This window comes from Otolemur garnettii, unplaced genomic scaffold (assembly GCF_000181295.1).
Source record: "Otolemur garnettii isolate 467f Iridium unplaced genomic scaffold, OtoGar3 scaffold00009, whole genome shotgun sequence".
NCBI classification, from domain to species: Eukaryota; Metazoa; Chordata; class Mammalia; order Primates; family Galagidae; genus Otolemur; species Otolemur garnettii.
Genome location: NW_003852404.1, coordinates 19,174,561 through 19,191,228, shown reverse-complemented (window position 1 = coordinate 19,191,228; position 16,668 = coordinate 19,174,561). Strand labels below are relative to the sequence as shown.

Below are 16,668 nucleotides of genomic sequence, written 5' to 3'. Positions count from 1 at the left end.
TGAACAGGTGCTTAATAACGTCTCTGTTTATCTGGAAAGAGACTGGATTCTTGTTTCTTTGAGAATGAATTGCTTTTATCTAATTTTTTTTTAATCTGATGTAATTTAACTATTTCAGCTTCATCCTCATTTCCTTCTCTTCTCCCACATACCTAGACACACTTTTTTTTTTTATTTTTAGCAAGGAGGAGTGCGTATTTCAGTAGTTTTTCTCTCTACATCATACGTAATACACTTCAGTGACTCTCAGTAGGTGCTGAGTTCACACTTCAGTGCTGTCAAATCAGTGTAGGACAGGGATACGGTGCCTGGATGCAAGAGCTCCACAAGGGATTATGATACAGAATTATAAGCAGGAATGTTAAATTTAGCTTATTTATTTTGTTGACTGAAAAACAGATCTCTAAAGGTTTCATAGGATCCCTCAATGGAACAGGAACTTTGATCTGTTTTCTGTTAAGTAAATGATGATGGGTTGGAGCAGGCAGGGGTGACATTGTCCTTACTGTGTCTGAGTAGCTTGTAAGTGAAGTACACGATGTATGTCTTACTGATAAATAATCTTTCTCGCCTGCTCCTAGCTTTTAAAAATTGTTGATCTTACATAGAATCTGAATTTCCTTATTTATTGAAAAGATCCTATTTTTGTTCTCCATCTTTTCATTGGCTTCAGATGCTCGATGCCCAATGATGAAGTTTGTATTCTCTGCCCAGATTTTCCCATCTAGCCTGAGGAAGATAATAGTTTGTTATCTTTTCTGAATTTAGCAGTTTTTAAGCAATCTTAATGATAGCTGATTTCATTACCTGTGATTCCTGTTATCAGTTTCCTAGATTTACCAGAGGCTATAATTTCAACAAGAAGACACCGTGACTGACTAGAGCGTAATTTCTTACAAGTTTTTAGAGTGACACTTAAGTATAGTCTCCTTTCACTCTGTCCTTCAGAATCACTATTTAATTTCTTCTGGAGACTCTATAAACTAATAAGTAGCACTGTAGGCTATTTTTAAATTGACATAATGGACAATAATAGCTTTTTCCTCACACTATTTTTTACTAAAAGTTGTGGGTTTTATTTTGGCCTAGAAAATATCTCTTTTGCTGAAATAGCTATGGCCAACTAATAAAGGAAGACCTCCAGGCTCCAGAATGGCCTATGAAAACATCCAGTGGGCTGTAAGAGTTCAGATTAAAAAATTTGTGCAGTATAAGTACTTAGAAAACATTTTTAAATCACAAATTTTAGATTTTAATCAAATGGCATGCAATTTGTAGATGAGTCAGACTCTCCAGAAAACGTGGAGATATTTTTGACTGCCCATTGGAGGAAACATATATCAAATAGTAAATATTTGAGTTCTGGCTTGAGTATTTACTACTAGTAATATGTTGTATTTTTTAGTCTATTGTTGGGCATATATAAATATTTGTTATCTCTTCATCCTGTCCTGAGACTTGCCTTTTTTTCCTCAGCGGTGAGTGTATCATGATTATCCTTTAAGACGGCATATGGCTTTGCATCAGTCTTTTAAAAACCTGCATAAGGCCATGTAGTCTGTATTTATAAATGTAAATTTATTTAATGCTTTTGGAAGGCAGTAGTTGAAGAATTATCTCAAAGAATGTTTTTCTATAAATACTCCTGACTTAGGAATGAATTATAATGCGTAGAATCTTTGGGTCACAGGCCATACTCATTTAAAAATGTTGGTACTTTTAGTGGGGCATGGTGGCTCATACTTACTTGTTTGGGTATCATAAAATGGAATAAAGAATATTATCCTAAGGCACCAAAAGTTTTCTTTGTTTTTTTGTGGTATGTTTGTCATAATGTTTTAATTCTTAATATTAATTTTATTTTATTTATTTATTTTTTATTAAATCATAGCTGTGTACATTAATACAGTCATGGGGTACAGTGTGCTGTTTTTATATACAATTTGAAATATTTTCATCAAACTGGTTAACATAGTCTTCGTGTCATTTTTCTTAGTTATTGTGTTAAGACATTTATATTCTACATTTAGAAAGAGTCACATGTACCCTTATAAGGTGAACCATAGGCGTGATCCCACCAATTACCCTCCCTCTACCCTTCCTCTCCCCTCCTCTCCCTCCCTCTCCCCTTTTCCTGTATTCTTGGGCTATAATTGGGTTATAGCTTTCCTATGAAAGCTATAAGTTAGTTTCCTTAATACTAATTTTAGATGTGGATTAGAGCTAACTGAAAAATTCTTGACAGTGCTGTGTGAGATCATTAAGACTAAGCACTATATGCTCATCGAACTTTAAAACTGAAAAAAATGTTTCTGATTTTAGACTTTTTATAACTTCATTTCATTTTCGGTAACATCCATATTAAAAAAAAAAAAATCTTGAAAGCCTAACTTCTCCAACTCAGAAAATCTCGGTTCAGGTACTCATTAGCATTTTGAGATGGAGAAGTAGTATTGAATAACCACTTACTTTTATTTGCTTTAATTAGAGAAAAGTAGCAAATTCCAAGATCCTAGACAAGTTTAATTTACCAGGTGTGTGTCATTCCTGTTTTGGGGTGTTCAAATTTAAATTAGTCTCCTTATAATGTAATATAATATAACAGCTGATAGGAGCATGGTGGCATTTGGTGGCATGTGAGGTTATCACGCACAATAGGGTAATCCAGCAATTTCTTTTTAAAGTAGCACATTGCATGGCTTATAATAAGCACTTGGAAGTATTTGTTACATTATTTAACACTTCTGTTTTTGTTGATTTATAAGCCCATTAATTTTCCTTGCTCTTTAAATAATGTTTATGTGTAACATGAAGCTATTATATGAAAATAATTGTGAAGTATTTTTGAATTTGAAGCCTAATTGAACAGATGCCAAAGTGTATGTGTGGCGGGGTGGGGGGTGGAGGGAAGGAAATAATAGCTGTACTTGTCACTATTTGGCTCACGGCAATGAGGTATTTAATTCTTTAAACACTAGTTATTTTAAAGGATTTTACATATAATTACCACAGTATAAACTTTTTGTTAGTGATAGATTTTTTTCATGAGTTAGTATAAAGTCCAGTAGGAAAACTAAAAACAGGAAAACGTCATTTTCTGGTTTTTACTTGGAGGGTTGTGACCATTTATGCTATAAACATACTACCTTTTTACCTGGTAACAGTGGCTCACACTTGTAATCTGAGTACTTTGGGTGGCTAAAGTGGGAGAATAGCTTGAGGCCAGTAGTTCAAGACCAGGCTGGCCAACATCACAAGACCCCATATCTTTAATAATGAAGTCAGACATGGTGGCATACACACCTGTAGTCCTAGCTATCTTGGGAGACAGAGGCTGGAGAATTGCTTGAGTCTAGGAGTTAGAGGCTGCAGTGAACTGAGATCATGGCACTACAGTCCAGCCTGGGGGAGAAAGTGAGATTCTGTCTCTAAACAAAAATCAAAATAAATATTTTTTTCACTTTGAGTACTGTATCTTATAAGTTACTTTATCACAGGATTTTGACAATGTGTTTGATTAAATATAACTGACTGCCATTTGATATAATATTGAAGAAGATAGAGGTATTAATCTACTAAATTGTGATTTTAACCAGTATCTTTTTCTTTCATTTAGAAATTATGATGTAAAGAATTATCATGGAATAATGATAATAAAGGTACTTGTTAGAAATAAGATAGTTGTTAGAAGAATTTTCTTTCTCCTGATTGGATGTTATATACATTGTTGGAATTTTCAAGAAGTATGAAAAACCTTTAGGAAAATGTTGTGCTATAATTAAATTGTGTACTTATTATTTGTAATAACAGCATTTAGATGACGTGTATAAAAATGTCATTCTTAACATTCTGTGCCTAAAATTGCAATGGAGAAAACAGAAAGGTGAAAATTAAGGGTTGTTTGTTGTTTTGTTCTCTTTCAGCACTGGTTCACTGAATTACCACCTGTGTTAACGTTTGAATTGTCAAGGTTTGAATTTAATCAGGCATTGGGAAGACCAGAAAAAATTCACAACAAATTGGAATTTCCCCAAGTTTTATATTTGGACAGGTATGGTTTGGTATAGACATAGTGCATGCTTCAGTTTTGAAATGGTTTAGTGAGCAAGTGAAAAATTACTGTGTTCAGAGGAAAATTTTGCTTAATTTCTTAGAATTAGTCTTTTCCTTTACATACTGTACCAAATACCATTTGTAAAGGAAAATGGAGTTCACTCTTTATTAGAAAGTATAGTTAATGGGAATAATGCTATTAGGAAATAAAAAGATGAGATTACTTTTATAATTTAAAATTCTATTCGAATTTTTAAAAATAATATATTTTGTAATATCTGTCTTATATTTGATAAAATGTTGACCACACTGATGTGTTGTAATGATGGCTAGATTTAATATTGCATTTAGTTTTAAAATATTGGCTAATGATGATTATTATTTTTTTCTTGATAGATACATGCACAGGAACAGAGAAATTACAAGAATTAAAAGGGAAGAGATCAAAAGGCTTAAAGATTACCTCACAGTGTTACAACAAAGACTAGAAAGGTATTTAACTTTAGAAAAAATTTTTTTAATTAAATCATAGCTGTGTGCAACAGTGCAGTCATGGGGTATAGTGTGGTATTTTGATATACAATTTGAGATATTTTCATCAAACTGGTTAATATAGCCTTCATGTCATTTTCTTAGTTGTTATGTCGAGACATCTATATTCTACTTTTAGAAAGATTCACTTGTACCCTTGTAAGATAAACCATAGAGGTGATCCCAACAACTATAGGAAATCATGTTTTTAGTGACTGTTAAAATTTTTAAGTTGTAAGGGATTTATAATTCTAGAAGTATACCTATATAGTCATTCTGGATTGATATTTTGCTTCAAATAGTATAATTTTGAGTTTTGTTAGAAACTAAAATCTATAGTTGATTTCAGATTATTTTAACAATAAAAATTAAATATCTATTATCAACAGCAGTGCTCTTGGTGCTGAAAATAGAAACCTGAACAAATCTAGTTTTGAGCTTTATTTTTGCCTGAAACTCTAAATTGTGCTTGAGATTTCCATTAAAATAAATGGAGCCTGGTGTGGTGGCACATGTCTACAAGGCCAGGGACTCAGGAGGCTGAGGCAGAAGGATCACCGGTTTCCAAGGGTTTAAGTCCAGCCTGGGCAACATAGCAAGACACTGTCACTAAAAATTAAAGAACGAAAAAAATTTATAAGGGTGTTAAAACGAATGGCGGTTGAGTTCTTCTTTACACAGAGAATACATACGTATTTGGACACCTACCAGGGCCTCAGAAGCTTCATAGAGGAGGAAATTGAGTCAGATATAAGATGGTATGTGAAGAGACCCTAGACAGGGACCCTCGCTGTTGTCTAGAGTTTCAGATTATCTCTGAAGGAAGCAGAGTCTAGATAGCCACATATTCCACAGGTTCCAGGAGTCCTCAAACTTTTTAAACAGGGGGCCAGTTCACTGTCCCGCAGACCATTGGAGGGCCGGACTGCAGGCCCTGGGACGAGTCGGCTGCTAAGCAGGACAAGCAGCGGTGGCAAAAACACCCGGCGGGCCTGATAAATGTCCTAGGTGGGCCGCAGTTTGAGGACGCCTGGTTAGATCCCAGTTTGCAGCCTCTGAGTTAATACCTATTTCCTTATTTTAGCATTCATTTGCAGATTAATAGCCTAAAACTCTTAAGGTAAAAGAGTTTGTCTTACTTCAGTAATTTTTATTCTTAAAAAGTACCAGCAATCATACTGAAAAATGATTAGTGGCAAAAAGTAAGAGGCTAATATATGTCTGTGTCTTTATCATGAGACCAGATCCCTGTTTCGAAAATGAAAATAGTCTCAGGTGGTGGTTCTGTGAGTTTTCATCTTCCTATTGAGTTTCAGTTTAAAACAGCATTTAAAAATTGAACAGTATATAAACTCATTCACTCTTTATCACTTGTTTCCCTTCCACTGGAGAACATTTCATTTATTTTTTTCTTAAACACATATTCAGTTTTAGCATCTTCATTTGGAAACAAGTGAATTTTGTTGTTGAGGAAGATTTATTGAGGAATTGTATCATGTTTTATAAGAAGTATTAATAGAAACTCAAATGTGCTTTCTATGCACATAAAAGCATTTGCACATTTTATGGTTAACAGGTATTTAAGCTATGGTTCGGGTCCCAAACGGTTCCCCTTGGTCGATGTTCTGCAGTATGCCTTGGAGTTCGCCTCCAGCAAACCCGTTTGCACCTCCCCTGTGGACGATATCGGTGCCAGTTCCACTGCTAGTAGCTCTGGACCATCACAGACGTTACCAAGGTAAGGAGTCTTCCCCAGCAGAGACCACAGTGTTCCCTGTGTTGTAGAATAATGGCATTCATGCCTTTAAAGAAGATTGTATAAAATGAATGTCTTGATTTACTTTAGCAAAGTCTTAAAAAGAGTAGATTCACTTTGGAAATTGTATGTCCTCTGGGAATTTGATTATTATTTCAGTAGAATTTATGTTTATGGATTGAAATTTTAATTTTTTTTCCCCTTTCCGAATTATACTTTTGGTTACTTTGGTATGTACTTATTTAAGTTTCTACCTTGTAGGCTACATGCACATAATACTGTTAAGAGTTTGTTTCTAATGTAATGTAAGCTAGTAAGTATTAGCAGTGGATAAGTCTTTATAATTTCATGGTACATAAGATTTGTTGTTCTCTTGAATAGATGAAACTGAGTTTTACTCTAAAGCTACAAATTATCCTAAAATAAGAATGTCATTGGATATTAGATCAGTCCATGTATTTCTTTTTTTGAGAAGTATTTCTTTCAACATTATAAGCTGATTGGATGCTGTGTGTTTATTGCTACTTTGTCCAGAAGTTTAGTTTGAAGGGTGAATGACAAATATTCTGTGCTTTGAAAATACAGCACAACAGAACAGCAGGGAGCTCCTTCCGAACTGCCCAGCACATCACCGGCATCAGTCACTGCCATTTCATCGAGATCGGTGATACACAAACCCTTCACTCAGTCCCGAATACCTCCTGATCTGCCCATGCATCCAGCACCGAGGCACATAACAGAAGAAGAACTTTCTGTGCTGGAGAGCTGTTTACATCGCTGGAGGACAGAAATAGAAAATGACACCAGAGGTAAGAAGCACCTCGTAGTGTAGCCACCAGCACCTCAGATGGGTATGTATGGTGTTAAAACAGAGAAGGGAACTTACCTCTGGATTCATCCATCGTTTTTTGTTTTGTTTTTTTTTTTCTAGAAAATGGTTTATGTAAGATAAACTTGTTTGGCTCTCTATTTTTATAATCTTAATATCAGTTTCACCAGGACCAAAAGATTTTCCCTGGATTGCTTAGCTGATTAATGGCATAGCAGATGGTCTGATTTTCTAGTTTAGTGGTCTAAATTTATATCAAACTGGTATTCACAGCTACTCTACTGGTGAAATGTCACATATCAAGTTTGTACATATCAATTATGTACTTACCCTAATGTTTGCACAATGAAGAAGTTCAAGGGATTATAAGAATTTCTTTAGGCTTAAGAATTAGAAATTTGAATTTACCTGATCTAACAGAAATTTCTAAATATGATTTATGAGCTCAGTGTCAGGCTATGATAGAGTTTTAACTGGCATGCAGCAAAGTAAGAAAAATAAGGACAGTGCTCTGTGGGGTGTGTGGGGCGGGTGTGTGTGTGTAAATTGCCATCTGTTCTTTCTTGGAAGGAACTCTATTCTGTCCTTTATTCAGAATAAACTATTTTGAATTCAGTCTCCTTCCTACTTTTCTGTTGTTAAATGTACTTTTTTAAAAAGTGAAGTGATGGGGTGGTGCCAGTAGCTCAAAGGAGTAGGGTGCCAGCCTCATATGCCGGAGGTGGGGGATTCAAACCCAGCCCCGGCCAAAAACTGCAAAAAAAAAAAAAAAAAAAAAAAAAAAAGTGGAGTGATACTAATATTTTATGGTGGGTTTTATTACATCTTATTTTACATGTCAAAATACCAGACCCTATTATCATCTCCTGATTTTATACTGATCTCTTGGCTGTGAATAAAGGGAAATGTAGGAACTGTTTTATGCGACACGGTTGGAGCTATGTTGAACAGTTATCGCTTGTTGGATTTTTTTATGACCAACTTCACTCTCTGTAGACTGTATGTGAGTACATAGGGCACGGTGGCGACTAACAGTGAGTGACTAACAGTTAGCTTTAATTGCTAATGAGTAAAGATTCTCCTTAGTATTTCTCATATATAAGAATTTTTTCATATTTTACCTCCTTCACAACATTAAGTAAGCACGTAGTGTGTACTGAACACTGTGGTAGGTGTTGGATAATTTTCTCCTGAGCATGGCAGATCGCTTTTATAAGAATACACTCAAAAGAATGGAAGCTAGGAAGCTTTTTCACATCTAGGCAGTGGCATTTAGGGAGGAAAGGAATGAATAGCTTATACTTAAAATACTCTTTGGAGACCACTGACGTATGTGAATCATTAAGTACGAGTGAGAGGGAGGAATCAGGAGTGACCGCTTAGCTCGGAGAGAGATGAACAACGCCATAGAATGTCCTTTGGGAAAAGGGCCAGCTGGCGGGCAAGCAGGTTCCCACATGGGGGAGGAAGTAGGAATGTGATAAGTCTCCTTTGGGACATTTTTACACTTGAAGAGCTTGAGGGACCTTGATGTGACAAGGTTTTAAAGATACAGTGCTATCAATCAGGAAAGATTGTCCTCAGGATATTTGCTTCCCCTCTTTCATCCCTTACTGACACAATATTAGCTATAGCAGTTCACATGACTTTTTAAACTTTATTAAAGTATTTTAACACATGAGTATGATATATTTTATTTAATTTCCATATTGATAATCTACTGCAAATAGTGCTGGCCTTGGACATACATATTTATACACTTTTATAAGTAGGATATTTCTTAAAAGTGCTATTTTGGGGCCCAAAGTGTATATATATTAAATGCTGGATTCTATTTAAAATTATTCCTCTAAAACATTAAGCAGTTCTGCTCTTACTAACTTCTATGAAAGAGCCAGTGTCGTAACAGTCTCATTATCCCTGGGTACTTTCTAATCTGAGGTAGTCTGAGAGTTGAAAAAAATATTATTACATTTCAATGTAATGATTTACATTTCCTTAATTATGAGTGAAGGTTGGATATTTATATTTTTCTGTAAATTTCTTGTTGGTGACATTTGGCCCATTTTTTATATTGAGCCAATTTATCTTTTTCCTACTGGCTTAGTAAAAAGCTTAATGTATTATGGATATTAATCTTTTAGTATATATATATATGCTGGAGATACTATTTTCCCAAGTTGTCATTTGACTTTCTTTGTGCTGTTTTTTTTTTTTTTTTTCCCTAATGTTTGGGCGAGCAGGTCTTTTCTTTTCTTGATTGTCTCTCAGGCTTAGATAGGACTTTCCCTACTCTGCAGTTACCTATATTTTCTTGTATTCCTCCACGGTTTCTTTCTAAGTGTTTTCAGCAACTTCATAGTATGATGTGGCAAGAATATAATTTAACTATTTTCCTACTAACAGATAATTTAGATTATTTTAAGTTGTTTTTTTTTTTTTTTAATTTAATCCTTAAGGATAATATAGTTGTATACATCCCTATCTCTGGAGAATTTTGTAGGATTGCATTTACTAAAAGTAGAAATAATTGGTGATGGGAGTCCCATAGTTTTATTTCCATTAGTGATTATAGTGGATTTTTATTTAATTACACATATTCAAGATATGTGGTAAAGTTATTTCATTCTTAAGTTCACCTGTTTTATAGCAGCATGTAAGGAGATTTAGCTTTAATTTTCATGGGAACCTTCCCTTCTAGATTTGAACAAAATTCAATCTTATTGACTGTGCACATTTTCTGAATAAATGATATTTGTTTTGGTTTTTAACTGTGCATTTGTGCTGTATATTTCATTAATACTAAGAATTATATTTCGTTTTATATAGACTTCAAATATTAATGTTTTTAAGAGCAATTTTAGGCAGTTTTCTTTATTCCTCTTACATGTTTGTAGAAAAACCTTTAGGCTCCTATATTTTATAAATCTCAATAGAAACACACTTGATATTAATCCTTAAATGATACCTTATATCCTTAGATTTGCAGGAAAGCATATCCAGAATCCATCGAACAATAGAACTAATGTACTCTGACAAATCTATGATCCAAGTAAGTGAAATTTTGAGCTAGTAATTAAAAATTATTTTACATATATTTTATCTTTATATTATGTATTTTAACCTATTTCTTCCTTACATCTGTTATAAAATTTGTTATAAAATTACCCCCATTTGGATGGACTCTCACACTATAGCTATTGCTCACCCTTTTTATTTTGTAATAAGATTTATCAACATTTTACAAAAAGGCCTTAATATTTTCACACGTGGTCTATGAGGGGAAATATGTGGCTGTTGAAGGGTATCAAGGTTTAGAAAGAAGTGCCAAGGCTCAATATCATTTTAACTTCTTGCATGTATTATGTCATCCAGTTTGTCAGCCATCAATTTATAATTGTTAAGATTTAGACGGATTGTTTACTGTAAATGAAACCGTTTACCATAAGTTTTTTTATTCAAAGAAAGAAGTAAATCAACAAATACGCACACAGCAAACACATTTCCACAGATTAGCTTTTTAACTACTCACCTGTGTTTTATGTAGCTTCAGCAGTACTTCATTTCCCTCTCTTGGTTTTTAATTTTGTGGTTTAATTTTTTTAAAATTTAAATCCCAGCCAGTTTTTTTTCCTTGTTTAAGAAAAATAAAATTTAAAAAAAGGCTCACCTGGTTTCCTCCAAACAGGTGTTCGTAGCTTTGAGGGAATGTGGTGTAAGAGACGATGTAATCGTAGGTTAACTCTTTTTCTTTTCACGTTTAGGTCCCTTATCGCTTACATGCTGTTTTGGTTCACGAAGGCCAAGCTAATGCTGGGCACTACTGGGCGTACATTTTTGATCATCACGAAAGCAGGTGGATGAAGTACAATGATATTGCTGTGACGAAATCATCCTGGGAGGAACTAGTGAGGGACTCTTTTGGTGGTTATAGAAATGCCAGTGCGTACTGTCTAATGTACATAAATGATAAGGCACAATTCTTAATACAAGGTAAGGATATGAAATACATGGGGTAGTATATGTTTTTCAGTAAATAACCCTTTTATATGATTTTAGTCTGTGGTGCGATTAGTTAAGCACAGTCCACTCAGGGTAGTAGGTACGATTAGAAAGTGCTGTTGGGTTAGTAAGTGAGAAAGGTAAATGAAGAAGTGATGTGACCAGGGTTGAGAATTGGCATATGTTTGTACTCTTTAATGATTAAATATGAATTTAACCTTTGTTGTCCTTGCTAAAAATACCCTGTAGGAACTACGTTCACATAATGATTCATATTTGAACTCCTTAGCAAACCCTACAAGGCCCTTGTTTTCTGGCCTCTGACTCTCTCTCCAGCCTCCTTAACCACCAGTGTCCATCTCAAACTTTATATACTTCACTGATACTTGAACTTCTTTCTGTATTCTGCTCACAGTTAAACTGTTTCACACATTTATAGCTGTATGTTCTTATGTGTTTTATTTTTTGCCAGTAATAGTTTTTTTTTTTTTCTTTTGCTTAATTCTTGCTCGTCTGTCTAGATTCAAATCAGATGTCATCTCTCCTTACGTTGTAGAATATCTCTGTTGACCATTTATTATTGTGTGTTGGAATTATGTGTTGTCTTGTCCTGGACACTGATCTGCTCTGGTCTGTTCAAAGCCAGAAAACATGTCATACTGTGTCTCAGTTTTTCTTCTGAAATTCTGATATATGCTTTGCATATAGAAAGCAATAAAGATGTGTTACAACCAATAAAATCAACTTCCTTTTACATGTAACAATTCAGAAGTAGCTAGGTAGTCCATTTATGACTCAGTAGGTAAAGTTTCTTTTGTATCCCTAGTAGATGTAGAGTAACTTTTTAAAATACTATTTATGTAATGTTTTTAAAATTCTTGCTATATGATTAACTTTTATAATTGCATTTTTATTTTTATGGCCATTCTTAACTTCTTCAGCTGAAAAACAATTTTAGTTCTGTTTCGAGCTTAAAAGGTTATGAGTTACTCTCATGTTGAAAATTTAACTTCGTGAGTAATCAGACATCTAGTGTTTTCTTAATAATAGCAAAAGTATTTCTATATCATTGTGAGAGTAGCAAAACATTTTGACTTTATATCTTGCCTCATTTCTACTTTTGAGATTAAAAAAAAACCTGAGAATATTGTCTATCATGAATAATCAAATGTTTGTACAGTTGTTTTTCTGAGCATTGGTTTGGATTTTTAAAATATTTTTAGATACTATGTTTTAGATAAGGAAATAAATTCTTAGGTTAAATCTCATTTGAATGGCATTCTATTTTGAGTTTTGCATTTTTCCTTTAATTCTTAATTTTATAGTATTTTTTGAAATATGATTTTCAGAGGAGTTTAATAAAGAAACTGGACAGGCTCTTGTTGGAATAGAAACCTTACCACCTGATTTGAGAGATTTTGTTGAGGAAGACAACAAACGATTTGAAAAAGAACTAGAAGAGTGGGACGCACAACTCGCCCAGAAGGCCTTGCAGGAAAAGCTTTTAGCAGCTCAGAAATTGAGGGAGTCAGAGTCTTCTGGGATAACAGGTTTGTCCATTTCTACTGCTGTGTTTTATTATCAGTACTATTATATTTATTTTGTTGTAAAAATATATGCTTTTTCGGGGAAAATATGACTGTGTTAAGTATGAAGAAGTCATTAGAAATCATATGAAATTGCATCATTCTGAGATGACTTCGGCTAACAGCTTATTTCACCTCTCTGCCTGACACCCATGTGTACACATATGTTCATATACATACAATATCTTTCTAAAGATAAATGAGATGATTCTGCTGGCCCTCTTTCTAAATACCCTGCCTAGGTTGAGTGGGCTTGACTTCTTGGCGGGATACAAGGAAAGCTGTGAAATCAGCAGGTGACCTAAACCGGTTCACCAAAGCTATCAGTAGCATAGCTGATAGCTGTTCTCCACTATGAACTCCACTAGTTTCAAGTTTGAGCAAAATAATACTACTGATACGTTCATATATATTTTGAGTAATGCTGAAATAGCATCGTTGATTTGAGGTAGTTTATTGGATGTTTTCAAAAGTCATAATATCAGAAACCAAATTAGCCAAACTAAAATATGTCATGTATTACAAGTAAAAAAAGTTTACAGACCTGTAAAACAAAGATATTAAAAAAGTCATTCTAAAATAAACCATTAACAGATGAAATAAGTAGAATATTCAAAGTAAACTCTATATAAAAATGAAGAAAATACATTGTAGAACAATTGAACAGAGAATATCTTTTGATCTCTTAAAGATTAATTTTATCATCACTGAGTTGTGACTGTGTTTTAGGGCAGCATGTTTTGTGCTGGAGAAAAAGCACTCTCTCTAGACTAGTTAAGAAAACGAGGAACTATAAATTTAAGCCACATACAGTCTTGACACATTTGTCTCTTTTTTCCCCGTAGCTCTAAGTGGATCTGTTAGCGTGACCTACCTTTTGAGGGGGTGGCAGGGGCAATGTCTGTTGTGTTTTCTTTTTATTTTTTTAAGGAAGCATTCCCAGTTTTTATTTGTTTCATTTCATCTTCTATAGGCAGAGATTTACTTGCAGCATTGCCTAGGTGGGTTTAAACTTATTATTATCATTTGAACTTTAGGAATTATTTTTTTCAGAGAAGATTTTTGTTATAGTTCCTCAATATGGTACCATAACTGATGCAGGAACACACAGATCTGTCCAGACTTGTGACTTGTTTTCATATAGACTAAATTGTTGCCATTGATTTTGATCTGAAGAGGAAAATAATTCAGAATTTTTTAAAAGGCCGAGGAAGTGGTCTTATACCAACATTTTGATACTCCAATGTCATGTGGTTGGCCTGACTACCACCATTGCAGCGGCTGGTGAGCTCTGCCGCTATGCAGGCCTGCACCTCCCTACATCGCCAGGGCTGCCTGCCTCATGGAGCAAGTGGCCTGTGTGGATCCACAGTGATGTACTTCTGGGAGATATCAAGAGGTTTCTGAGCTCGAATTGCAGTGCCGTAACTCTGTTAGAGTTCCTTTCATTTTTATGCCAGTTCCATCTCTTTGTAGTTCTATCCTTTGTCTTCCTTATCTGTCCTTCCCAAATCACTCTCCACCACTTGCCCCAAGGTGGAGCTACTGTGTTATTCTTCTCTTAATAGTTACGTGTGCCATTCACATGTGACTATTCTAATATTATTAATAGTGGGAGGAAGGCCTGCATGATTTGTGTAAATTGTCATGTACCTAAACACTCTGATATAGTTGAATCCTTCATTCCTTGGTTAAGCTCCAACTTTGTTCTTGGCTCAGGTGCTGTATTTTGTGAGACCGAAATATTCTATATGGCCGCCTCCTCCTCATCTTACCTGTTTGTCATGAGATTTTCTAATTCAGAGTTAACACATTTTATTTCTTCACTTAGTCAAACTGATGCATAATCCCCATGGGTACTCTTATCTGATAGGGACTAGCCTTGTTCTACCCACCTTTGTCAACTTATTTTCTCTCTCTATAAAAAGGCCACATCTAAATACCCCACACCCTTTTTTTCCTGATTGGTACTTCTCACCATATACTTTACATGCTGTTTTGTAATTTTTAGAAAATTCAGTACTCTGTATTGGGCCCATATTTTCACGTCCCTTTTTACCATATAAAGTAAACTTGAAGAAAATGCAGATATAAAAGATAAAGAGATGGGAACGGTCAACTTATATGTCACTGTCCTGATAATTATCTTCCAGAGTAGATTTGTAGAAAGCAGTAGCAATTCTACCTCATTAGAAAACATGGTGTCCTCCATAGAATTGATGAAAAGGCACTTTAAGATAGTAGAAATAACATGTGCCAAGTCTATACATTTGGAGAGTGAGAATTGTTATTGAGAGGGCGTGAGAATTGGTTTCTATTACTATATTATCTTTGATATTAATAAAATCATGCACTGCTGCAAGAGACTTTCACATATCACAATGGAATGAGACTATTTTATTAGAATTATTTGTCCCCTGTCATTAGAAGAGAAATTTTATTTTAGGGCCCGTGCTGCTGCCGTCTTCCCATTCTCCTCATGGTTTTCAAAGTAAATGACTTGTTTAGCTTGATGTAATCCTTCCAAGATCTCAGAGTGAGCCTATATTTAAGTTTCTGAGGTTGCACTCAGATTGTGAGTGACTGGCTAAAGTAATACAAGGAAATCTTGTTCATACAACCTGGCAGAATGATTTTCCTTCCCACCCTGCAAAGTCTTCTCAATAAACCTGTAACATAGGAACCATTAAAATCCAAAAAACCTGTAACATAAGAATCATTAAAATCCATTTTTACTAAATGATACCCAACATAGGAAAATTGATTTGTATATAGTATAGTGTTAATCAAATTAGCAGTTGTTCCTCTTCTGCTAAGATGTAATTAGGAAATCCGTGGGTATCGATCCTTCAGTACCATTCTTTGCCTACTAAACCTAAAGTAAGCAATCAATAATAAGAAAATGTTATTTGGTTTATTTCATACTATGTCCCTAAACCTGCTTATTGTAAAAGAAATCTTACCTGAACTCACTATGAGTCTACACATCAGAATTACCCTGGGGGATTTTTTTTTTTCTGAATGTAAATAGCACACCCCATCTAAGACATATTGAAATCAAGATCTCTGGAGAAGGTACCACAAATAAGTATTTTTAAAAGATCATCAGATCCTTCTGAAGTATACCTCTGGTTAAGCAGCGTGACTTTCAACTGTATAGGACAGAGAAACTATTCTGAAGGAGAGAAGAGCATTGTGTTTGTTTTTATTTTACTTGTATTACTTCTATCTTAACTGAAAAATATTTGAGGTTCTTACAACGTACATGGCACATCCAGAGATTTAAAAAAGCTGAAGTAAAGAAATAAGGGTAGAAAAAGAATAAGGTAAAAATGGCTAAGATTGGTATGAAATGTATTCCAAATCTGTGTGGAGGTGGAAGGCAGAGTTGGCTCTAGGACTTCTTTATGAACACTGTCTACAAGCTAAAAATAAACCGATATTCTAAGAAAGTACAATTGGTTCCTGAGAGGAAGCCCTGATAGAATGAACAATATTCTCCGCACCCCAAGGTTCCTTGAAAGCAGGGACTAGGTGGTAGTGTTATTTATACCTCCTGCATCTACTATAATAAATGACATGGTAGATGTCCTTTGACTATTTTCTAATTGAATTTATTCCCTAGGGCGATTCCAATAATGAGTTTATGAGGGGTGATTCTCAGTGTAGGGGATATAATAGGATTTTAGAGTAAAACCTAAATAATTACAGAGGCTAATCACTCGAAAATCTCAGTGAAACTCCCATAGAACAAATAAATGACCTTGAGAGATACTTTAAGTATAGGGGCATTTTGCACCTCTACAGAAAGCTGTTCATGGTAAAGGTAGGGACCAAGGAAGACTTCTAGGAATTAAGACTAATAATAGTATGAAAGTAATCACTAGCCATCTTCCAAGTTGTAGTCTAAG

General features: G+C 34.6%; 1 protein-coding gene across 3 annotated transcripts in view; it reads left to right on the top strand.

Annotated features, from left to right (window-relative positions):
- USP25 (ubiquitin specific peptidase 25) overlaps positions 1-16,668 on the top strand; it is a 148,321-nt gene that overhangs the window by 91,419 nt on the left and 40,234 nt on the right. For all 3 annotated transcript variants that reach the window (XM_012801589.2, XM_012801587.2, XM_023509677.1), the window contains 7 exons: positions 3,924-4,051; positions 4,450-4,545; positions 6,161-6,322; positions 6,926-7,149; positions 10,151-10,221; positions 10,934-11,162; positions 12,521-12,721. In XM_012801589.2, coding sequence (XP_012657043.1) covers positions 3,924-4,051; positions 4,450-4,545; positions 6,161-6,322; positions 6,926-7,149; positions 10,151-10,221; positions 10,934-11,162; positions 12,521-12,721 — 1,111 coding nt within the window. The remainder of the gene's footprint in view (positions 1-3,923; positions 4,052-4,449; positions 4,546-6,160; positions 6,323-6,925; positions 7,150-10,150; positions 10,222-10,933; positions 11,163-12,520; positions 12,722-16,668) is intronic.